Source organism: Corticium candelabrum, chromosome 13, assembly GCF_963422355.1.
Source record: "Corticium candelabrum chromosome 13, ooCorCand1.1, whole genome shotgun sequence".
Lineage (NCBI taxonomy): Eukaryota > Metazoa > Porifera > Homoscleromorpha > Homosclerophorida > Plakinidae > Corticium > Corticium candelabrum.
In genome coordinates, this window is record NC_085097.1 from 425,968 (window position 1) to 449,476 (window position 23,509).

General features: G+C 41.9%; 4 protein-coding genes across 4 annotated transcripts; 2 read left to right on the plus strand and 2 right to left on the minus strand.

Moving 5' to 3' along the window:
• Positions 1-10,201: 10,201 nt before the first annotated feature.
• LOC134189183 (uncharacterized) lies at positions 10,202-13,040 on the plus strand. Its single transcript, XM_062657423.1, has 2 exons — positions 10,202-10,284; positions 10,344-13,040. The coding sequence occupies exons 1-2, from the start codon at positions 10,202-10,204 to the stop codon at positions 12,379-12,381; spliced, it is 2,121 nt and encodes a 706-aa protein (XP_062513407.1). The 3' UTR covers positions 12,382-13,040.
• Positions 13,041-13,118: 78 nt separating this feature from the next.
• Positions 13,119-14,338, plus strand: LOC134188678 (uncharacterized). Its single transcript, XM_062656843.1, has one exon. It carries the CDS (start codon positions 13,253-13,255, stop codon positions 14,213-14,215), a length of 963 nt encoding a protein of 320 aa, XP_062512827.1. The 5' UTR covers positions 13,119-13,252; the 3' UTR covers positions 14,216-14,338.
• Positions 14,339-14,345: 7 nt separating this feature from the next.
• Positions 14,346-17,609, minus strand: LOC134189184 (uncharacterized). Its single transcript, XM_062657424.1, has one exon. The coding sequence runs from the start codon at positions 17,607-17,609 to the stop codon at positions 14,499-14,501; it is 3,111 nt and encodes a 1,036-aa protein (XP_062513408.1). The 3' UTR covers positions 14,346-14,498.
• A 569-nt stretch (positions 17,610-18,178) lies between these two features.
• LOC134188679 (prostaglandin reductase-3-like) lies at positions 18,179-21,672 on the minus strand. The gene is made up of 7 exons (XM_062656844.1): positions 21,359-21,672; positions 19,976-20,063; positions 19,698-19,796; positions 19,533-19,631; positions 19,380-19,419; positions 19,294-19,322; positions 18,179-18,591 (listed from the first exon to the last, which is right to left on the minus strand). The coding sequence occupies exons 1-7, from the start codon at positions 21,667-21,669 to the stop codon at positions 18,580-18,582; spliced, it is 678 nt and encodes a 225-aa protein (XP_062512828.1). The 5' UTR covers positions 21,670-21,672; the 3' UTR covers positions 18,179-18,579.
• Positions 21,673-23,509: the final 1,837 nt, after the last annotated feature.

Sequence of the window (23,509 nt, forward strand, 5' to 3'; positions counted from 1 at the left end):
TGCTAACATTTCTCCCAGTGTTCTATTAATTAAAACGTTCTACCGCACTATTTGCTTGGGGGGGTGATATGCCGTTGACTTAGTATGTAGTATTCCATGTTGACTACAAAATTGCTCAAAAGCTCGACTTGTGAAACATGTTCCATTGTCAGAATGAACTACTTCTGGCAGTTCATATCTACCAATTCATTCTTGAATCCTGCAACTTACTTCTTCTGTCTGTCGTTGCAATGGACACAATTCGACATATTGGAAAATGCATCCTGAATAACTAAGATAAATTGTGATCCCTTGTCGGTTCGAGATAACGGTCCTTTAATGTCTATTTCGACTCTCTCGAAAGGTTTCTCTGCTATAGGGCGTTCTTTCAATGGAGCTCGCGCTCTTTGATGTGGTGGCATCCTTTCCTCACATGTATGACAAGATTTGGTGTAATCCATTACATCTCTGTTTACAGTGCTCCACCAAAATCGATCCAATATCCGAGTCAATGTCTTCTTGACACCCTGATATCCTGAGAAAGCATTATCGTGCGCCAGCCGACGTACTTCAAGTATCAGAGCAATAGGTACGACAATCTGCGAATGCCCTTGAGATGATGTTCTATGTAATATTCCATCTTTAGATGGCGTTAATTTCTCCCGTAGTAAACGTTGTAATTGTACTTGTTCTGGATGATCCAAACTCTATTGCTTTGATGTGTCCCCACTAATATGGCTAGATGCCGCTGATAGCACAAGATCTCACCTCTGGAAGTCCCCGAAAGTGTTTGTCGTCCAACAATCGCTCAACATACAAACTTTCGGTGAGCTTCCCCGACGCGAGAACAATGACGCGGGACTTGTTATATTGTCTTTTTGAGTCAACTGTTCTTTGTCATTACCAGTCCAAGACGACTGAGAGCATCTGCCACTCTATTTTGCTTTCCTTTTATGCATTCAGTAGTGAAACAGTATTCTTGTAATTCCGCTATCCACCTGGCACGACGACCCTATGGGTCTTTGGCAGTAGATAGGTATTGGAGAGGAAAATGATCAGTCCGCAACAAAAAGTTTGTCCAAGCAAATGGTGTCGAAAGTGACGAGTTGCCATAACGACTGCAAGAAATTCTCTATCATATGTAGAGTATCGTCTCTCTGTCTTAGATAAAACTCTACTAAAATATTCAATCGGTCGTAGTTCTTCTGAACTTTCTTGTGCCAGTTCTGCACAGTTGATACATCTGTAGTCAAAACAAGTGGTTTATCTGCCACAGGATGAGCCAAGATCGGTGCTGAGACAATTTTCGCTTCAAAGTATTAAATGCATCTTGACAATGAGTTGGCCACTAGAATTTTTGTTCTCCAACTAACATAGATGTCAAAGGTGCGGCGATTGTAGCATACCGTGAAATAAATCGACGATAAAACCAGTGATGCCCAAGAAAACCTTCACCTCCTTGACAGTAGTAGGTGTAGGTATTCTCTCAATAGCAGCAACCTTTCCTAGATCAGGATTAATAATTCCTTCCGCACTAATATGAAATCCACAGAATATTGCCTGAGTTGTAACAAATAGACATTTCTTCGCATTAAATCGAAGTCCGTGTGTTGTGAAGAGTTGTAAATGCTTGTTCCAACCGATCCAAATGTAATTGAAATGTATCTGAAACTATACAGAGATCATCCATATAGAGGACTAGCTGAATTGGTGTTAAGTGTCCCAGAACTAGTGACATCATTCGACAAAACGTTGCTGGAGCTCCCTTCAACCCAAAGGCATTCTGTTGAATTCATACAAACCTGAAGGTGTCCGGAACGCTGTCTTTTTCTTATCCTTTTCCACGATTGGCATTTGAAATATCCTTTTGCCAAGTCCAAGATGCTAAGAAATTTCGCTCCTGATAGTGACTCAATCACCTCTGGAAGGTTCCCAGTTGGTATTGCTGTGTCTTTAGTTTTACCATTTAACTGTCTTTAGTCTACGCATAAACGAAGACTCCCATCACTCTTTCTAACTGGACATATAGGTGCCCCATATCCAGAAGTAGATGGTCGAATTATCCCATCTCGCCGTAATCGTCTCACCTCATCTTCAACCTCAGCTTTTTATCTTGTAGGTAGACGTCGAGGACGGCAAGCTATTGGAGTTTTAGTAGTAAGCGGCATCGTATGTTCAACATCCACTGAATACTCTTCATTGCCTGGATAAGCGAACAAGTCCCGATGACGTTTTAGAAAATTCTCCAATGGTTGTTTCTCATCAGAGCTCATGACTCACCCAGATCTATGTCAACCATTGGGTTGCAAATATTGGTACTCTTTCCAACTAGTCTTCAATCCACCCCATCCAACGCAGTTGCTTCAGTATATTCCGCCAAACTCTGTCCTTCATGTATTACTACAGGTTCTGTGCAGACATTCATAACTCTCACTGGAACATCTCTCCCTTTTCCTCCAACACAATAGGTAGCACATCCCAAAAATCGTGAACGTTCAGATAACTCATCCACTACTTCCACAATTCCTGTCCATTCACTAACATTGGTGTGCATATTTCCCCAAATGGTGGTTTCTTGCCCAGGCCCGACTAGTACACTGCTTGGCGAATACACCCGACCAAACTTCAATAAACGCACTTCAGACCTTGTTGGTTCTGATTTGACTGGTTGGAATGTTGTCACTTCTTCCCCTTTCAAGAACAACTTTCTATTAGCGACATCTATCTGGACCTCAAGAGTCGACAGAATATCAGTGCCCAAAACCCCACAGGCGATTCCTTTCACAACGTAAAATCAACTGTATACCTTTTGAGATCCCAACTGAAACGACGTAACTACAATTCCCTCACACTTTAAGGTACGTAGTACCATCAACCATTATTGGTCGGCGAACAATATTTCTTCTAACTGTCATGTGGTTCATCTGAACAACATCAAGTGGTATCAAGCTGATGTCTGCTCCTGTATCCACCAAAAAAAAGAAGAAAGAGGTTGCTGGTCAATATTAGCGGTAACCATAATTAGACCGTGAAGAGCCGTGGCTATTTTAGTGATCTGACCTCCTCTATTTGATGCAGGAAATGCAGCAGTACAGTTTCGGGCAACATGACCCGGTCTCAAACATCGATGACAATCATGAAAATGAGGACAACTAGACCGGAGGTGGTTAATATCACCACAAATCTAACATCTCTTACCAAGCATTGGGTCTCGAGGTTGCTGATACTTCTTCTAGATGTCCACCTCCGACCGCGACCACGCATTGATTGCACTGTCGTTGCCAAAAGCGGTAACTGTCTGACGAGTAGATGACATATCGTTGTAGATTTCCATGTCACATCCGGAAACTTGATTGACTGCTGAAGCCGGTAAACTGCTTTGATTGACTGCTGAAGCCGGTAAACTGCTTTGATTGACTGGACTTGCTGCATTGCCGGTGCCGGTCTGACTGAGGGAATTCCGGCTGATCGAAGTTGGTTGACTTCCTCAGCTAATTCTTTGACACCTCTAGCGTTAGTAGTCTTGTCCCTTCTCAACAGAATTTGGAAATCTCTTGGTAGACCATCTAGAAATGCGTCTCTGGCCAAAGTAATCGCGGACCCACTATCAAACCCCGGATACGCTACCCGTACTAACCTGTCAGTGTCGTGCGCGAAAGCCGCTGGAGGTTCTTCGAACTGTTTCCATTTTCTGCCGCGCAACTCCTCCACCGCGAGCCGCCTATCTGTTGCCCCACCGAGGAACTTCTTCTTTAGTGAAACCACAATAACATCAAAATCTTGCTTTTCCTCACTCTCCAGACGTCGATTATAAGTTCTCAAAGGCCGCCCCTTCTAATCGAGATGCTAGAGCGAGTGCCTTCTTCTCACCCTCGAAACCCTTACGTGCTGTCGAGACAGTAATACGGTCCAGAAAGGAAAGGAAATTTCCAGTTCCATCAAAAACTTGAGGCGCATCACGTTGCATTCTAAAATCCCACTCCTGTCACCAATGTGGTATACACGGCGATTGCAGGTAAAAAGACTGATGTATTATAAGTAAGCGATGTGTTATATACCCACTGATATGCTAACGTGCACTAAGACGTAAAACTATTATACTACTACATTACAATAAGAAACAGTATGATAAGACAGCAAGCAAGTCAAGTCTCGTATCACCCTGGAAATCGAGTATTTGTCTTTATGCCGCAAGAGACAACCGGTCGATTCCGGAAATTAGCCAGACCATATTATGGCCCTCATCGAGTTCTGTCAAGTTCTGCTACCGGTGTGACAGTATAATGTTCCTGTTGACAAGCCTTCTCAACCTGCGATTGATGTCCATCTCAACGGACTCAGACCATGCTACCCGGAGATTCAGAACACTTCCTAAGGCGTGGCAAGCGAAAAGCAGCGACCGGCCGCAGAGTTACCCATGGGCAAGATTCTACTTAAGCCCGGGTCGGGCTTGTGACTGAGGGGGAAATATGTAGTGACGTAGAAATTAGACGTTTTCGGCGCGAGTTGCGTCTGGTTGTGTTGAAATAGACCCAGAGCGTGGGTCACAGTGGTGACCGTAGCCAGTGTTGTCGCTACACATATATTATCAAGTTTCTATACCGCAAAAATATGGTTGTCTGACTGATCAATCATGCAACAGACTCTACTTTGCAAACCAGAACACAGCTAACAAACTAATTAGTCTAAAATCAACAAACAGTACACGTGTACGTCACTTGGTAACCTAGCTGGATCGCCGTACGTTATAACCTGGAGAAAACACTTCTCTCCATGTCCACTATCACCTTGCCTTCACTTTCACCTGTGTAAAGATACTGCAAGGAAACAAGCATTTTATCAACAAACAATACCTACACTCGTACATTTCTACAAGAAAGGAATACCCATTATAACATCTAAGACAAAAAAACCTTCAGAATTTTGTACTAATGAATTGCACAAATGTACAGTTTAATTAATTACTAACAATCAAACATGAAAGGATCGAGGCATATATAGAAACTGAACTAATGCAGAGACAAAATAAAGTCAGGTGAATATCAGTGGAATTCCCCACCAGTATCCTCTAAACTGTATATCCATGCTATTCATGCTATTAAACTTACTTATAATTCAACACATATATAATGATATTAAATTGGCTGCATTGCAAATAGTGCAAATCTAGCAGGCAACAGATTATTAGCGTCCATGATATATTCAATGGTCACCTCAACTGCATCAGCAACAGACTCTATGCCTTTGAATGGTCCTTTTCTGGCACGATGCCCAAGATCAACAAGGCACTTTATTTTCCCTATTGAACAACTGCCAATTTCTTCAAAACATTCGATAATTGCTGCCTGATACCTGACAAATACAGTTGTGCAAGTTTCTGACCATGGGGAATCCAATCAGAAACAAAGTTGTTAAGAAAAAATCCTCGAACACTGGCAGACTTGGACAGAATCTGGCTTGAAAAGTCACATACAAAATAATCAATATTAGTTTTGACTGTTGACAAACCCTAGCCTATACAATGACAAATAAGCAGAGCTCATACTCGTTGCTACACATTGATCATTTAATTAATTAATAACCTTGACTAAAACTGAAGTGTGAGTTTAAATAAAATGCTCTGAAACTTAAGTTAACTATCACAATTCTTGTTCCATGCCTCTACGTGTATAATTCCAAGTTGAATTTGTAGATAATGTTTGTTTAATGTACTAAATCATTATCACTATATCATGAAATAGTGTTTACTTAAGTTTTGTTAAGTGCATAGTGTAAAAAGCTCTCACAGTATGTACAAAAATCTACTATCAACAAAAACAGTCAGAACTTTACTTTAGGAGGAATAGAAGAAGATCGAATTCCAGCAAATCCAGTAGGTGACTGATAATGTGTGATAAAACCAATAACTATTAATCGACCATGAATTGCCAACCTGTAAGCAAAACTGCAATGCCATAAGCCTGATAATACAGATCATTTGATGTTCACAAGGGTATGACACAGCAAATTCTACATTACCAACCAACTTCTCATCAATCAGTTCCACCTGTTAAGTGCAGTCTCAAATATTTCCCCTCCAACTGACTCATACACAACATCAATACCTTCCTACACGCAAACACAAGCAACTACAATATGATGTATATATCAAATCAACATTCTCTCTGACTGGATATTCTTCTTTCAACACTTTCCTTAGATTTTCTTTTTTGTAGTTAATTGGTCTATCACAACCTAGTGACTAAAGCGTGAAATAATATGCTACAAAATAGTAGAAGTACAGAATTTACATAACATATGGTTCATCTGACTTTCAGGAAATTAACTTTAGAATCAGAAGAACATGTTCCAATGACATGGCAACCTGCTAGCTTAGCTAGCTGAACCTGCAATTAAGAAGCACAAATGTTTCACTCGTGCAGCACAAACTGAGTGCTTGAAAACCAGTAAGATAACATTCTTATACATGCAGTAGTGGTAGAGCAACTCGCAAGTTGGGGGTGGCCTGGCATAAAAGGACCTCGGAGTAGTAGTAGTATTTAAAGACTAAAACTGTTTCAGTAGATAAATCTGAGTCTTTATTAGAGTGCTTTATTTAGGAAGTCAGAACTTGATTGCTACCTTGTCAGCTACCTAGCTATTATTGTATACCTAGTCGATTGCTGTACACCTTGTCTTTCAGTAGCAGTAGTAAAAATGCAGATACAGAACTCATTCTTCTCGTAGATGCAACTAATGCCTTCAACAGTTTGAATAGACAGGTAGAGCTATCGAATATTTCCAAGACCTGTCCAGAAATTTATTCTGCTCTTGTGAACGCTTAGCGAAAACCATCCTGCTGTTTGTAGGAAGTGAATGTTTGCTATCGCAAAAAGGCACAACTCAAGGAGACCCTTTAGACATGGCAATGTACGCCTTAGCCAATGTGCCATTGATAAAAAAGATCAACACTGATGACACACACCAAGTTTGCTACGCAGATGATGCTGCCTGTGCTGGAAAACTGGATTCAAATACAGAATGGTGAAAATGGCTTACGACAATTGGGCCTAAATATGAATATCATCCCAATTGTGCTAAACGTTAGCTAATAGTGAAACCAGAATGTTTTGGAAGAGCCCAGTCTACTTCCATCAACGCCAACATCAATATTACAACATATATTCAGCTCTTATTCATGCAGTTATTGGCAGGTAGACATATGCGGCTAGATGTAATAAACGTTTATCAGACTTTGTACAACTTGGAGTCAGCAAATTCAGTTTAAACTTATTCCAGCTCTGACTGACCGTTCTTCACCTGGAAAACGTTGAGAAAAGTCACCACTCTTCCAGATCGTCTTGGTGGTTTGGGTATTAATCCAACTTCTTTAATTAACAGACAAATATGTTAAATCCCAGAAAGTTTCTGAGCCTTTGTCAGCAGCAACAATTACACCTGGGAAATGCCTCATAGCAACAGAATAATATCAAATCTAATATAAAACAACAGAAACACCATACAAACAAAGCAAACACTGAACAAGCAGAATCCGAAATTATGCTGGATCAGAAGTGCGCACTAGAACTAGCTAGAAAATAGGTGCATCTACTTAATTGGCTTATAGTTCTTCCCTTGGACGAATACCAATTCTCTTTACACAAACCGGAGTTCCAAGATGCTCTGTCTTTTGCTATGGGTGGTGCCCTCTTCATCTGACTGACCAATGTCCTTGTGGTAAAATCTTTCACTATTGATCATTCAATGTCTTGTCAATTAGACATAATGAAGTAAGAGACCTTTTGCTGCCATGTCAACTGAAGTTTGCCATGACATTGAGATCAAACCGCTTCTTCAACCACTAAGTGGAGAGATTTTACCGCAACGATGTAACACAAGAGAAGATGAAGCAAGACTTGACATTTCCGCCTGCAGTTTCTGGGGAGGAAGATTCAAAAAACCTTTTTTGAAGTCGGAATTTATAATCCTAATGCCTCTTCATATAAATCTAATGCCATTAGCTCTTGCTACAAAAACCAAAAGAAAAGAGGAAATATAAAGAACGCATTAGAAGGGTTGAGCAAGCAACATTTACTCCTCTTATTCTGTCTTGCACTGGAGGTGCCAGCCAATTGACAACATTCATCAAAATATTGACCTCACAACTTTCCAAAAAGAACAATACAACGTACAGCACTACAATCGGTTGGATAAGATGTCGGCTTGCTTTTGCCCTTTTGAGGTCGTCCATTATGTGTATATGTGGTTGCAGAATACGAAGACGACGTCAATTGAACACTCAAGACAACATTCTCTCAGCAACAGCTGAGAGCCGATTATTCCATTAAAAGACTAAAACTGTTTCAGTAGATAAATCTGAGTCTTTATTAGAGTGTTCTATTTAGGAAGTAAGAACTTGATTGCTACTTTGTTAGCTACTTATAGCTATTATTGTATACTTAGTCTACTGTTGCATTTATCAAATACACCATGTCTTTCAGTAGTAGTAGTATTAGTAGTAGTAGTAGTAGTTTATTACTCAGCAAAAGCATCCACTGGTCATGCCCATACTACAAAAGCCACTACAACGGCACTCAACACAACACTATATCAATCCATTCAATTAAACAAACCCACTTAAGTCAACGTCACAATCTACTTAGTGAGGCAAGCCTCACTGTTGATTAAACCCATGTCATGACATTTTAGAGACCTGTGCTTGGCTGATCTACTTCCGTGAATGCACAAAACAGAAGATCTTATTAGAGAAAAGCTGATCCGACATCTCAGAAGTTCCATCACTGAACTATATTTCTTTTCAGTTTTGTTGGCAATTAAACTGGCAAGATGTTTGTAGAAGGTGGAAGTTTCAGAGCCCATGCCACCGGTAGAGGAAAAAACCAACGGAGTGAAGCTGGCATGTTCCACTTCCAGTACTCAATGCGCATATTCACGTTTTTTCCACATTCATGGATGTTGAATGCTGATCTCAAAGAGCCTTGACTATTGGAGCGTGCGTTTGGGTAAAATACCCTTACATCAAAAAATGCACTGTCTCCTTTTGTCCAGACTCCTCTCGCTGAAGGATCAAGTCTAGCCTCGTCAGACATGTTCGCTGTTTTCTTCTGAAACTTTTCTCCAGTCAGAGGTTGTAACATCGATTCTATCGCTAGATCATGACACACTTCAGTCAAAAGATCGGCAGTTATATCCCTAATTTCATGTGCCTTAGCGTCGGAAAGCCACCTTTAGAACATACCATTGCATGGTCAACGTTGAAAGCAGATCCACAGACACATTTTGAAGGTAGATTTGGTAACATCCAACCATAGCGCATGCATAAAGCATCACGAAAATCTCCTTTGCTCAAATGAAAACCATGTTCTTCAACCAGTAAAACGGATAGCCAATTTGATGCACCCTTTTCAGAGGCAAGTTCAACGCATCGTTTCATAGATGCTGGGCAATTACCTTCTATTTCTACTAAAGCTTGTTTCTGAGAAGCCGGTTTTTCAAATTTTGTGGCAGATTTTTCTTTCTGGACAGCTTCAACAGCCACATTGTAGCACTGTTCTTGTTGTATTATGAGAGCTGCTAATGGTGCTGTGATACGACAGGAAGACTTGAACTCAACATCGAACGTGTGAGTTGGATTAGTCAAGTTTAAACCTCCAAATCGACAAGGTAAAGCCAACAAATCTCTCACGTCTTGGCTACAATGTTGCTGGCCGGTTATGGTAGGAATGAAATAATCACGAATGGCTTCCTCAAGCGGCTGCATCATGGAAGAGATGTTTTCGACAGTTCTTGATATGTATGACCATTGATAAGACAAGCCATGAGTAAATGCAGAATAAGCAACATGTGGTTGTGTTAACGCAATCTCTGACAAGCGTTTTACTTGCATGACCCATTTATCTACCTTTCTGTTGACATATTCTTCAACAAAGGATGAACTACCAAGAGCAGCACCAAGGTGTCTCTTCCCTCATGTTGTTATCTGAACAGAAGTGTCTCCAAAAATATCTCTTGCCTGCTCCTGCTTGTTCTCTTTCACGATCAGCCATGTTTTGTTAGCATTAGCAAAATAGCCAAATTCTGGTCCATGCTCTGTAATAGCATCCCACCATTTTCTCACATTCTTAATGGATCCTGCCCCAGTAGCATCATCAGCAAACCAAACTTGCTTGCACGTACCATAGCTTTGGTGATGAGAGGACTAAAGCCAATCGCATACATTGACATGGCCAGAGGGTCACCCTGTGTAGTACCTTCAGTTGACTGTATAGTCTCTCCTCCAATCACATACATCAATATGTCAACTCTGTAGGTGTTAATTAAAGCTGTTGCAATAATAGGGCATAGTATGCGAGCATTGTGCAAAGCAACTCGACGGTTCAAAGCATTGAAGTAGTAGTAGTAGTAGTAGTAGTAGTAGTACCCCTGGACAAGAGACCTGGTGTCAGACCAATTGGAGTTTGTGAAACACTTCGTAGAATAATTAGCAAGGCTGTCCTGAGTGTGGTAAAGTCAGATATTTTGAACGTAGCCGGACCCCTACAACTCTGTGCTGGTCAGAACGTCGGATGCGAGGCTGCCATACACGCTATTCGAGGTATTTATGATGAAGATGAAACAGAGGCCGTGCTATTTGTAGACGCAACCAATGCTTTCAATACTTTGAACCGTCAAGTTGCTCTGGCTAACATATCTGTCAACTGCCCAGCCATCTTTCCAATCTTGGCCAACACGTATCGACAACCTTCTTCATTGTTTGTAGGTGGAGAAACGTTGCTTTCTAGTGAAGGAACAACTCAAGGAGATCCCTTAGCGATGCCAATGTATGCTCTGGCCACAATTCCACTTCTAAAGAGTGTGCAGACGAATGGTACAAAGCAGGTATGGTATGCAGATGATGCAGCTGCTGGAGGCTCGCTAGACTGTCTACATAAATGGTGGAACAGGTTGGTTGACTTAGGTGCTATGTTTGGGTATCTTCCAAATCCCAAAAAGTCATGGTTGCTAGTGAAATCAGGAAATATTGACAAAGCTACACATCTCTTTGAAAATACCAATATCAACATTACTACAGAAGGACAAAAGTACCTTGGAGCTGCTATTGGAAACAAAGATTTCTGCAATAACTTCCTGCAAGAAAAGGTGACCAATTGGAAGTTACAAGTAGAGCGACTCAGTTGCATTGCCCAAACTCAACCACAAGCTGCTCACTCGATATTCACACGGGGTCTGATTGGACGCTGGAAATTTGCACTCAGAACCAATGAAAACTTTGCAGCGTACCTTAATCCTCTGGAGGAGGCGTTACGATCCAAACTGATTCCCGCCATAACCAATAGAAGTACTCCAGGAGACAAGATGAGAAGGCTTTTTGCATTACCACCTCGACTAGGCGGCCTTGGAATTGTAGATCCACGTTCGTTGACTTGTGAGCTGGAATACTCAAAGTTAATTTGTGCGCCACTGGTCAACCGAATTGTGCAACAAGAAACAAACCTGGATAACGTTCCTACCAAGCAGAATTCTATGAAAGCTAGCATTCGCCAGCAAAAACATCTAGCACAAAAGTCTCATTCTGAAATCACTGTCAATGATCTATCTGTGGAATTGAAACGTTCAGTTGAATTGGCCTGTGAGAAGGGTGCCTCCTGCTGGCTGACCGCAATCCCACTAGAGCAACACGGATTCACTTTGCACAAATCTGCGTTTCGGGATGCCCTGTGCCTCAGATACGGTTGGCACCCGTCCAACCTCCCAGACATATGTCCATGTGGATCTAAATTCTCAGTAGATCACTCTCTGTCATGTCCAACAGGAGGATACCCCAGCATCCGCCATAACGAGGTCCGCGATTTATTTACCAACTTGTTGACAGAGGTTTGCCACGATGTACACAAAGAGCCCGTTCTGCAACCTCTCAACGGCGAGGTGTTTCAAAAACGCTGTACTACCTCTGACGAAAATGCCAGACTTGATATTGCTGTCAGTGGATTTTGGGGTGGGCACTTCCAACGAACTTTCTTTGACGTCAGGGTCTTCAACCCTAATGCCTCATCCTACAAATCAGTGCAGATCCCGTCATTATATAAACGGCAGGAACAAGAGAAGAAAAGGCGATACGAGGAACGAATTAATAACGTGGAGCTTTCATCGTTCACGCCAATCATTTTAGCATGCACTGGAGGATGCAGTAAACTGACGTCTATTTTTTTGAAAAGACTAGCCTCACTTTTATCGGAAAAGCACCACACCGAGTACAGCACAACTATCAACTGGCTGAGATGTCGACTGTCATTTGCACTCCTTCGGGCCTGCGTGATGTGTTTGCGAGGATGCAGGTCCAAGCTTCACAGAACCTCAAGGGACTTCAACATTCTGCTGGAAGCAGCAGAAAGTAGATTATAGAAGACTGTTTATCTCAAAGTTGTTACAACCTAGAAACTTGTTGCTATAGAGGAAGCTTTTACATACAGTAGTAGTATTTTGAAAAAAGTAGTAGAGATTTTATTATTATTATTAGTAGTAGTAGTAGTAGTAGTTTATTCAAGTAGTAGTAGTAGTAGTGTGTTAGCAGATGCCGTTTGATTGTTCAAATACACCAGTTCTCAGTAGTAGTAGTAGTAGTAGTAGTAGTAGTAGTAGTAGTAGAGAAGAAACGCGCTTACGGTGAGAGAATTCGGGAAGTTGAGCATGGGTCTTTCACTCCATTAGTGTTTACGTCATACGGAAGCACAGGCCCAGAGGCAACAACCTTCTATAAGCGAGTGGCAAGTCTGCATGCAGCCAAGTCAGGAGAGCAGTACAGTAGAATTATGCAATTAATTCGCTGTAGATTGAGTTTTGCCCTACTTCGCTCGAGTATACTGTGTATCCGTGGAACAAGATCCTCTACGTATAGACCTATCAAAGTGGACCTGCTGGGACTCATTGAAAGTGAGGCCCACCTAGATGAGTAGGTGGTGACTATAGCTTGTGATAATAGTTAAGCATACAGTGTAATGACATAAAGTAGTAACTGACTTTTAATTGTTTGTTTTGCTGCGTGCGTATATCTGTCACTTATAGTGTTGTATGTTATTTAGTTTGTTGAAAAGTAGTAGTAGTAGTAGTAGTAGTAGTAGTATCATCAATACAATCTCAACTGATTCCTGCTATAACTGGTCGTTCGGCCCCTGGAGAACTGGAAAGAAAACTCTTCTCCTTACCAGCCAGACTTGGTGGTCTGGGAATCACAGATCCAACTTCATTGTCTTCTGAATACTTAAACTCTCGAAAGATGACTGCACCGCTTGTTGACTTCATTTTGAATCAGGAGATCACTCTAGGAGATGCCCCAGATCAACAGGATTCTCTCAAAAAGCAAATTCGCAAGCACAAAGGGCTAGAAATCAAAACTCTTGCTGATAATGTTCGAGATAACCTCTCACACCAACATAAAAGAATGTTCGAGTTAGCAAATGAAAAGGGGGCATCAAACTGGCTCACAGTGCTGCCATTGGAGGATCACGGCTTCTCATTACATAAGTCAGCATTCAGAGATGCTCTATGCCTCAGATATGGATGGGTCCCCCCTCATATGAGTGAATCTTGCCCTTGCGGTGGAAAAATGTCAGTGGAGCATGCTATGTCCTGCCCCACGGGAGGCTTTCCAACTATACGCCATAATGAAATCCGAGATATGTTTTCTCATCTGTTGTCTGATGTCTGTCATGATGTGGAAACGGAGCCCACGTTGCAATCACTAAGTGGAGAGACGTTCTCTTTACGTTCAAGCAGTCGAGATGATGATGCAAGATTAGACATTTCGGCAAGAGGTTTTTGGGGAGGAAGATTTGAGAAGACATATTTTGATGTCCGGGTGTTTAACCCCAATGCCACCTCGTACACATGTTTTGAAGTTGCATCATGCTATAGAAGACAGGAACAAGAGAAGAAAAGGAAATATGAAGAAAGACTGAGAAAAGTAGAAAATGCTTCCTTTACACCTATTATCCTTTCTTGCACTGGTGGCATGAGCAAGCTTACAACGTCATTTACCAAAAAGCTGGCCTCAATGATATCTGAGAAAAAGGACACTCCATACGGTAGCGTGATCAACTGGCTAAGATGTCGACTCGGGTTCGCACTCCTAAGAGCTTCCATAATGTGCATCAGGGGCAGCAGGTGCAAACGCTACGTCAGGCCGGAAAACAATATTCTCCTGGCTACGTCTGAGGGGCACCTGGCCTCCTCAGCTTAGTGACTTTACTGTACATGACATAGTAGTAGTAAAAGTTGTACTATTGTATATGACAGTAATTGTTTAGTAGTAGTAATAGTTTATTGCCATTCGCTGTAGGTTGCCGTTTGTATATACGTAGTCTGCTATTGTTTCAAATACACCATATCTTCTCAGTAGTAGTAGTATACAACACTATAAGTGACAGATATACGCACGCAGCAAAACAAACAATTAAAAGTCAGTTACTACTTTACGTCATTACACTGTATGCTTAACTATTATCACAAGCTATAGTCACCACCTACTCATCTAGGTGGGCCTCACTTTCAATGAGTCCCAGCAGGTCCACTTTGATAGGTCTATACGTAGAGGATCTTGTTCCACGGATACACAGTATACTCGAGCGAAGTAGGGCAAAACTCAATCTACAGCGAATTAATTGCATAATTCTACTGTACTGCTCTCCTGACTTGGCTGCATGCAGACTTGCCACTCGCTTATAGAAGGTTGTTGCCTCTGGGCCTGTGCTTCCGTATGACGTAAACACTAATGGAGTGAAAGACCCATGCTCAACTTCCCGAATTCTCTCACCGTAAGCGCGTTTCTTCTCATTCTCGTGACTCACATAGGCGGATTTGAGTGAAGAGTGTTTGCGGTTGGAAGCAGCGTTTGGGTAGAAAACCCTCACATCAAAAAATGCCCGTTCTCCATGCCTCCACACTCCTCTAGCAGAAATGTCGACCCTAGCGTTATCATCTGTGATGGCAGTGCGATGCGCAAACTGTTCTCCATCCAAGGGACGAAGTACAGGTTCGATTGTAACATCTGTAGAAACCTCCCTTAGAAGATCAGCTGTGATGTTCCGGATCTCGTTGTGCCTTAGCGTGGGAAAGCCGCCTTTCTGGCATATCATGACATGGTCGACGTTAAAACTGAGGCCGCATTCACATTTCGAGGGCAAATCTGATAAAGGCCAGCCATATCTTAAGCACAGAGCATCACGAAAATCGTTCTTGGCAAGATGGAAACCATGCTCTTCAATAGGCTGCACGGTAAGCCAGCTCGATACTCCCTTTTCGGATAGGACTTCCAAGCTCCCTTTTATTTGCGGTGATGCATTTGTTTGCAACTTCTCCAAGGTCTCATTGTGGAAAGCTTGTGTCTTGGCCTTGATCTCAGATTTTCTTCTTTTTGTTTCCAATGGAGACACTGTGATGGCGTTCTCTTGTTCGACAATAAGAGCAGCCAAAGGCGCAGTGATGTGCTCGGAAGCTGCAAATAGTGATTCAGCAGTCTTCGACGGATCAGAAATGTTCAACCCACCGAGATTGCAAGGTAATGACAAGAGGTCTCTCATGTCTGCATCGCACACTGGTTGACCAGTCAGTCTAGGCAAAAATCGTTGGTGGATGACTTCTTCTAACGGCTTGAGCATTTCAGATATAGATGGAACAGTTCTCAAGAGATAGGACCAGCGATGGGCCAAACCTTGAGTAAAAGCTGAGTATGCGACATGAGGATGAGTTACAGCAATGGTTGATAGTTTTTCCACTTGACGAACCCACTCATTGACTTTACTGTCAACGTATTCACGAACAAACGAAGGGTGCCCTAAAGCAGCACCTAGATGTCGTTTACCTGATGTTGTGATTTGTACTGCCGTATCAGCAAATGCAGAGCGGGCATCTTCCAATTTGTTCTGCTTTACTATCAACCAAGTTTTAACAGCGTTTGCGTGATATCCGAACTTGGGGCCGACTTTGACAATGTCATTCCACCACTGCCTCACACCTCTAATGCACCCTGCACCTGTTGCGTCATCAGCATACCAGACTTGCTTGGTTTCACATTGAAGTTGAGTGATGAGCGGCAGGATGCCAATCGCGTACATGGACATCGCCAGCGGATCACCCTGTGTTGTTCCTTCAGCTGATCTGATTATCTCGCCTCCCACAACGAACATCAAAACCTCGTCCCTGTATGTATTTATGAGAACCGTTGCAATAGCCGGACACAAGATTCTAGCATTGTGAAGCGCTGCCCGTCGATTTAGGCAATTAAAAGCATTCGAGGCATCAACCAGAAGAACGCACTCAGTCTCATCGTTGTCAAATATTGTGCGCATCGCATGAATAGCCGCTTCACATCCACCTTCTTGTCCAGCACACACTTGCAAAGGTCCAGCAGTATGGCAGACGTCGTCCTTGATAACTCTCATTATCGCCTTGGCAATAATCCTGCGGAAGGTCTCACCAATTCCGATTGGACGTAATCCAGGATTCTTGTCTAAAGGAATCAAACGGCATGCAACAAGAGCCTGGATAGCACTTGGATCCACAAAATCACAACATATGCGTCGTGCTAGACCTGCTAGGGCGTTGCACAGCTCAGCTGACTGCTTCTGAAAAGAACAGCATAGACGTTTCCAAGCTGTGGAATCCACACCAGATGGTCCACCAGCGCCCTGGGTTCTCAGAGCAGCAGAGCAAATAGCTGATCCATCAATCTTGTCAAATATAACATGTGATAAGTCATTAACGGGACCATTCAAGAAGATCTCGTCACATAACGGTTGCTGTTCAGGATGTTTGACTCGCAGCAAGTCTTTAACTGTACTACCATTGTTATCAATCACCGCATCAAGAGACAAAACGCCACAGTTGGCATTGTCAGACACATATCGAAGGGCTGCGTTGACCTTACCTTGAATGACAAGACGACTAAAAACCCTAGCCACCTGGACATCCGGGATACTATGGAGGCTGTGATTTAGTCGACATTGCAAGGTACGGCCCTCTCTTACCAGATCGTCAAACCTTCCCATCTTCCACAATTCCAAACGTCTCTGAACACATTGGATGTGATCTCGAGATTTGGATTTTGCATGGGGCTTCTGAAGGACCACAACTTGAAAAACTACCAGAGCTTTCATAGCAATACCCTCCAGTGACGTTGCATTTGCAAACGACTCTACTAGACGTGTCATTTCTGCAACAAACTCCTTACCCACTTTCCCGGATGGAAGTAGGAACAGGTTTTTCTTCCAGAATACGACTTCTTTGTAGATGGAATCTAATTCTTTCTCAACTTCCATGCCATTCACGTCACCCCAAGTAAAACTTGGAGCACTACGTGGTTTGTAGGCAGGCAGTTGACCGGTAAGTTTGTTCACATTATCATTACCTGTTTCAGACTCATGAAAACGACTACTGGCCTTGTCGAAAGTCACGTGATTCTGTCTGGATGGCCCGGATGATTTCGAATTTTGAATTTGAATGAGCGTAATGTCTGCATTTACAATACCATTTCCTCGGTGATCTTCTTCGTTACTCTGCACAAACCTGGACTCCGAAATAATGTTTGAAGAAACGTCAACTGCTGGTGACGTGTTCATACAACGCTGATGGTTCATCGGATTGCAATTAGAGCAACGTTCCTTCCTGCGAGCACAGGAACAGCTCTTACATCGACCGGTAGCATTGCACGAGCAGCACTTCATAATCCAGAGTTGTTCAAAATTCAAACCGTCGACCGTTGCAATGAAAAGTAGAGCAAACCGAACGTTCAGAAACCAAGAACCACTTGTTATGAAGCAGACTTGTCACTTTTATCTCCCATTTATCTGGAATACCCCAGCAAAGATGGAAAACAAGGGAGACGGAACATGTCAGTGCATCGACATGACATATCCGGGGTAGTAGTAGTAGTAGTAGTAGTAGTTTCATCGTTCACGCCAATCATTTTAGCATGCACTGGAGGATGCAGTAAACTGACGTCTATTTTTTTGAAAAGACTAGCCTCACTTTTATCGGAAAAGCACCACACCGAGTACAGCACAACTATCAACTGGCTGAGATGTCGACTGTCATTTGCACTCCTTCGGGCCTGCGTGATGTGTTTGCGAGGATGCAGGTCCAAGCTTCACAGAACCTCAAGGGACTTCAACATTCTGCTGGAAGCAGCAGAAAGTAGATTATAGAAGACTGTTTATCTCAAAGTTGTTACAACCTAGAAACTTGTTGCTATAGAGGAAGCTTTTACATACAGTAGTAGTATTTTGAAAAAAGTAGTAGAGATTTTATTATTAGTAGTAGTAGTAGTAGTAGTAGTTTATTCAAGTAGTAGTAGTAGTAGTGTGTTAGCAGATGCCGTTTGATTGTTCAAATACACCAGTTCTCTCAGTAGTAGTGGCGGTGGTGTTGGTGGCAGTGGCGCTGGGGGCAGAAGCAGTAGCAGTAACAGCAGCAGTAGTGGTAGTCTTGGATCCAGTGTCAAATTTCCTTTGCTTTGCTGAGAGCATCCATCATGTGTCTATGTGGCAACAGATCAAGAAAGTTTTCAACCATTCAAAAGAATTGCATCTTCTTGGCTTCGGCTAAGAGTCACATGCTTCCCTGAACAGTGACTTTATCACATTGATTTAGCAATTTGTTACACAGATGTACTTTTACCGTTACAGTTGTAGTTACAGTAGCAGTAGTGGATCTTATATACATGGGTGTTTAGCATAGTATTGTACGTAATAGTAGTTCTATTGTCAAATATACCATGTGTTAATTAAGTAGTAGTTGCAGTAGAGTTTCTATTTTTGTACATGAGTCCCAGGACTATCACGGGTTTGTTGCTTGAATGCTCTACTAGCTGTTTGCTTACAAAAACAAAAGTTGTGTTTTAAGGGATCAGCTGCCCTCTCTGCCCTCAGCTCCACCACCACTGTTAGAAGTATCATATTAAGGCACAGATAATTTGTTATACCATGGTCAAGTGACATGTGACCAGTCACGAACGCGTACTGAAGTGGTTGTATTGCACAGCAAGAGTGCAATAAGTTACTTCCGGTTATTGTCACACTCACTTATACACGTCAAGTGAACAAGTGTATAAATAACGTATCATATGATTAGCATGTTATATGGCACTTGGAGTGGGGTTATACCCCACCCCTCAGGCTGGTAAAAGCCATATAGCATGCTAATCATACGATACATACCGTGGTATACATAAATTTCCAATTAAGTGGACAAAATAAAGGAGGACCAGGAGAACTTCTGTAGGTTAAAGAACAGCCACAAAAACACAACACACAAAATACCTACAGCAAATTGCCCTGTTCCTCCAGCTGCAGCTATAACACAAAGAAAACACATACAACAGGCTCAAAACCAATATGTGCTGTGTGCACCTGTGACAAGAATATTCTCGCCAGCCTTGATTTCCCCAATCTATTATGCATGTTAGCACCAACAAAAAGAAAAGTCATATTAAAACAAAATAGCCAACAATAGCTGATGAGCAACTTTCAAACTAATTCACTGATTATTGCATATATATATACCTTCTCCAAACTAATTGCAGCTGTTAATCCGCTAGCAAGCAAAGAGACATACTCAGGTTGTACCTCAGGAAGTAAAATGGCGTACTTGACTGGCAACAACTTCATACAAAATATACAGTAACATTATATCCTAACTTGAACCTCACATGGCTCTACATTGCCTACCATATACTCGCTGAAAGCATGACCAGACATAAATGCCACAGCAGATCCAATCTGAAAGTGTTCACAGCCACCACCTCTTGCAACAACTTCTCCCACTCCCTTTATATTACAGTGATAATCAGTAGTGTGTATACACACACACACACACACACACACACACACACACACACACACACACACACACACACACACACACACACACACACACACACACACACACACACACACACACACACACACACACACATGCAGACAAAACACAGCACTAAGTAGAATACCTCAAACCCTATATCTATTGGTAGTTGGTTGACTGGACCATAGCGACCTGCTGAGAAGTTGACATCAGAAGCATTAATGCCAACATATCTATAACAAAGTTGTGCACAAGTATACCATACAACATACCATCGACAATTATGGCTCAATCTAAGTAATTAATTTTTTAATAAGCTAGTAAAGACAAATATTGCAAACTAGCTATAACAAATCTTTGGATATAGATCAAAACAGAATTCAAGTGTTTTTCTCTACACAAACCTGCACATTTATAAGATCTAAACGAAATATTTAAATAATACTACACATACAAGATTAGATGGTGATGTGAGTAACTCAAAAAAGCTTAATTAATTAAAATGGATACTGGCTGCATGTGCAGAAAGCACTCCAAAATTTCATCCCATGCATGGTTTTTGCCTGGAAGATTGGAACCAGGGGCGTAGCGTGACATCTAGAAATGGGAGGCTAAACTTAACAATACGTGACACGCCTACGTTTATGGACAGGCCCACTTTATTGACTTCTAATTGACTGATACTGTAGAATCAGTGACACATCCAGACTGGAAAAAAGGGTGGTGTATATACAATATAAAGCTTTGGTCCTCCCACATATTTACAGTCCACAATTTCTATGACCACGTCTACAAATGATGGGGTCATAGCCTGGTCTAGCCCATGCCATGCTACGCCCCTGTTGGAACCATGCAGATAGTTATAGATGACATGAACATCATTGCCATCCTTGAGTCTACTGCATGGCGCATAGCCCTTATGCCTGGCTCTCAGCCAAACTCATGTAGTGAAACAAGTGTATTTTCCATGTGACATGGTAAAGAGTCACCTTGTGTCACCACAATGAGTCAGAAGAGTCCTCTGATCGATTTACCTTTTCATGATCACTTTAACATTCATGAACCATCGGGAAAGTCCTCCAGCAATTCAATCATCAGTCTTTTGTTGGCCACAGAACATATCATTGTTGCACTTGTCAAGGATATTTTGTTTACAGTACCAGGTATTCCTACATAATGAAACCGTATCCTTACTCCTGCATACAAAAGTCCTTCATAATATGCATAGCTTAGCCAAATGATCATCCCAGAATTGTGCTAAAATCTGCACATCCAGCTTTGTGAAACCTGTTGAAGCCGTTAGTGTTTGTAAGAAAATCATGCCTCTCCATTCAAACTGCTGAGCTCTGTCTATCGATACTAGACAGTCGATCTACCTCATGCACTAAATTTATAGTAACATCTCTGTAACTTGCACACTGAATTTGCAATTAGTTTTTAAAACTAAGCTATATACTACTGTATGAATTAAATAGACAACAATTTACATCCAGCTAACCATATCTAGCTACACCTAGAGATAGCCTACCTGTTCTTTATCAGCAGTTCTCCTTCTCGTGGTTGTAACATAGAGACATTTACAAGTTTGGTAGCTTCTCTGAAGTTAGAACTAAGAGCGGAAACCACAATTTTCCTGAAATTTAGAGGTAGGCTAGCCATGTCTATTGAATCTCCCGTATATTCCGACGTTACAAATCCAGGGGCGTAGCTCATTAGCAGTTTGCTTGCCCCTCCCATGACCCAGATCTCTAGAATGTCGACAGATGGTAACAGACTGTGAGAGTCGCATATTACGGCTCTAAATGGTAGAAGTAGGCTCGAAATTCCACCCGCTCGCATACATACGGCTCTGCATGGTCTTTCGTTTCGTACGAGGAACTGCACATGTGCATGTCTAGCCTCGAGCTTCCAGACCAGAGAGTCTGGACCAAGTCGATGTACATGTACTAAAATGATTTCGGAAATAGCCTTCTAAGCCAATCAGCTCCTTACAACCAGAATCTCGGTTGTAAATTCTGATTGGTTTAGCAGTAATTGGCTATGCTAAGTGCACTAACGCTGATTGCGTGCGTGTGAAATCCTCGTCGGCGGCAAGTGCACGCCAGAGCCGTGATGAAGACTCTGGTGCACACACACACACATCTTACTTTTAGTTTCAGCTTCAGTTCTTCGATATTTTCAAGCTTGCGGTGACAGAACATGCACATCAGCGTCGCTAGACCATCACCTTTGACAACTGGTCAAGCGATAGTCTCGCCAGTCGAGCGGTTAGACTAGCTAGCGGTGCCGAAGAATCAAAGAGTCATCGTTTCATGCCGTCCACCAAGATATCGCCGCAAACACGGCAGACGTCTCTTCTCTGTTTGTGAGATCTCATGGCATTTACAAATGATATGTTGATCTAAAATGATCTTACGCTGTTAGACTACCATTTAGCATCGCTTTTGATAAATACTTCCGAAATCATTTTAGTAGATGTTACGGGGGTTTGTGCACCCGGTGATTTGTGTACCCTCGCGGTTTGCTCGCGATTCCAGACCGTCGACTCGATGCTCCAGACCTCATGTCGGGTTGGGCCAGATTATTTCAGGTCCCGGATAGATATCCCGGATATTCACGTGCTTGACTTAATAAGCACGTGCATGTGTTTGCAGCGAATACGGCGCCACTGATAGTTCTCTTGTTTTCGACCGTAGGTCATTTAATTGTTGAATATGATTGCGCGCATTGAGGGAGAACACTAATCTGAAGGGACTCCAGTTTGGGAATTATTTGCAGCAGCTGCTGAACTCTTAGAGTCTGCTATTACATATGTGGACTTCTTTGCGACAAAGAAAGAATTTCAAATTATGCAACACAGCAGAAATTCAAACAAATTGAAACCGGTACGTTTTAGTTCATAAATTGAATATTATTGTTCAAACAGTAAATTGGCAATATTGATATTACATATGATTACAGTACGTACAGCGTACTAGCATGCACTGACACGAAAGACCCACTGAGCATGCATACTATAGTACTTTGATTTATGTGCTGTTGTCAACGGTTCATCCTAATAATTTTGGAAATTGTTGTACACTATTTACAGGTCAAAATTGTCACTTGTCACATTCAATTTGTATTCTGTCACACCAAATTAGTTTGTAGTCAGATCAAATTTCCAAGTCATAAAATCAAATTTGTAGTATGTCAGATCAAATTCACAATGTGTCAAAAAATCAAAATTTTTAACTTGTCAAACTAGCTTAGTTGTCTGCCAAATTAACTCTGGAGGGTGTCAATTCAAATTTAAAAGTTACCTGCTATTACTTAGTAACTAATAATCAAATTTGCAAGATGTTTACCTAATATGTTAACCCGCAGGGTTAATGGCTATGAATTTCAGTGCTTTGACTTGAATTTCGTGCAAACTTAGTACGGTCAACATCTTATTTAAGCTTATTTCACAATATCTGTAGGACAGCAGTCTGGCAAATGCACCTTGCCACGCCTACTGAAGTCAGAGTGCAGCCAGAGCAGCAGTGGTAGCCAGACAGAATAGGATTTATTCTACTTTGCTTGACAGCTGTCGGGTAGGTTCAGCAGGTCTGCAGCAGATATTGTGAACCAGGCTTTAGGTATTAGATTGGACACTTTTTGTATTTGATCTTAACTTTATACTAATTTGATTCGGCAC

Excerpts from the sequence above, each read along its gene's own strand:
- LOC134189184 (XM_062657424.1), bottom strand. The coding sequence starts at position 17,609 with ATGAACCATCAGCGTTGTATGAACACGTCACCAGCAGTTGACGTTTCT.
- LOC134188678 (XM_062656843.1), top strand. The coding sequence starts at position 13,253 with ATGACTGCACCGCTTGTTGACTTCATTTTGAATCAGGAGATCACTCTA.
- LOC134188679 (XM_062656844.1), bottom strand. The coding sequence starts at position 21,669 with ATGCGAGCGGGTGGAATTTCGAGCCTACTTCTACCATTTAGAGCCGTA. Across the intron at positions 20,064-21,358 it reads GAACTGCTGATAAAGAACAG|ATATGTTGGCATTAATGCTT; the intron begins GTAGGCTATCTC and ends ACTTTGTTATAG. Across the intron at positions 19,632-19,697 it reads ATGCTTTCAGCGAGTATATG|TTGTTGCCAGTCAAGTACGC; the intron begins GTAGGCAATGTA and ends TTTTGTATGAAG.
- LOC134189183 (XM_062657423.1), top strand. The coding sequence starts at position 10,202 with ATGGCCAGAGGGTCACCCTGTGTAGTACCTTCAGTTGACTGTATAGTC. Across the intron at positions 10,285-10,343 it reads TACATCAATATGTCAACTCT|CAACTCGACGGTTCAAAGCA; the intron begins GTAGGTGTTAAT and ends CATTGTGCAAAG.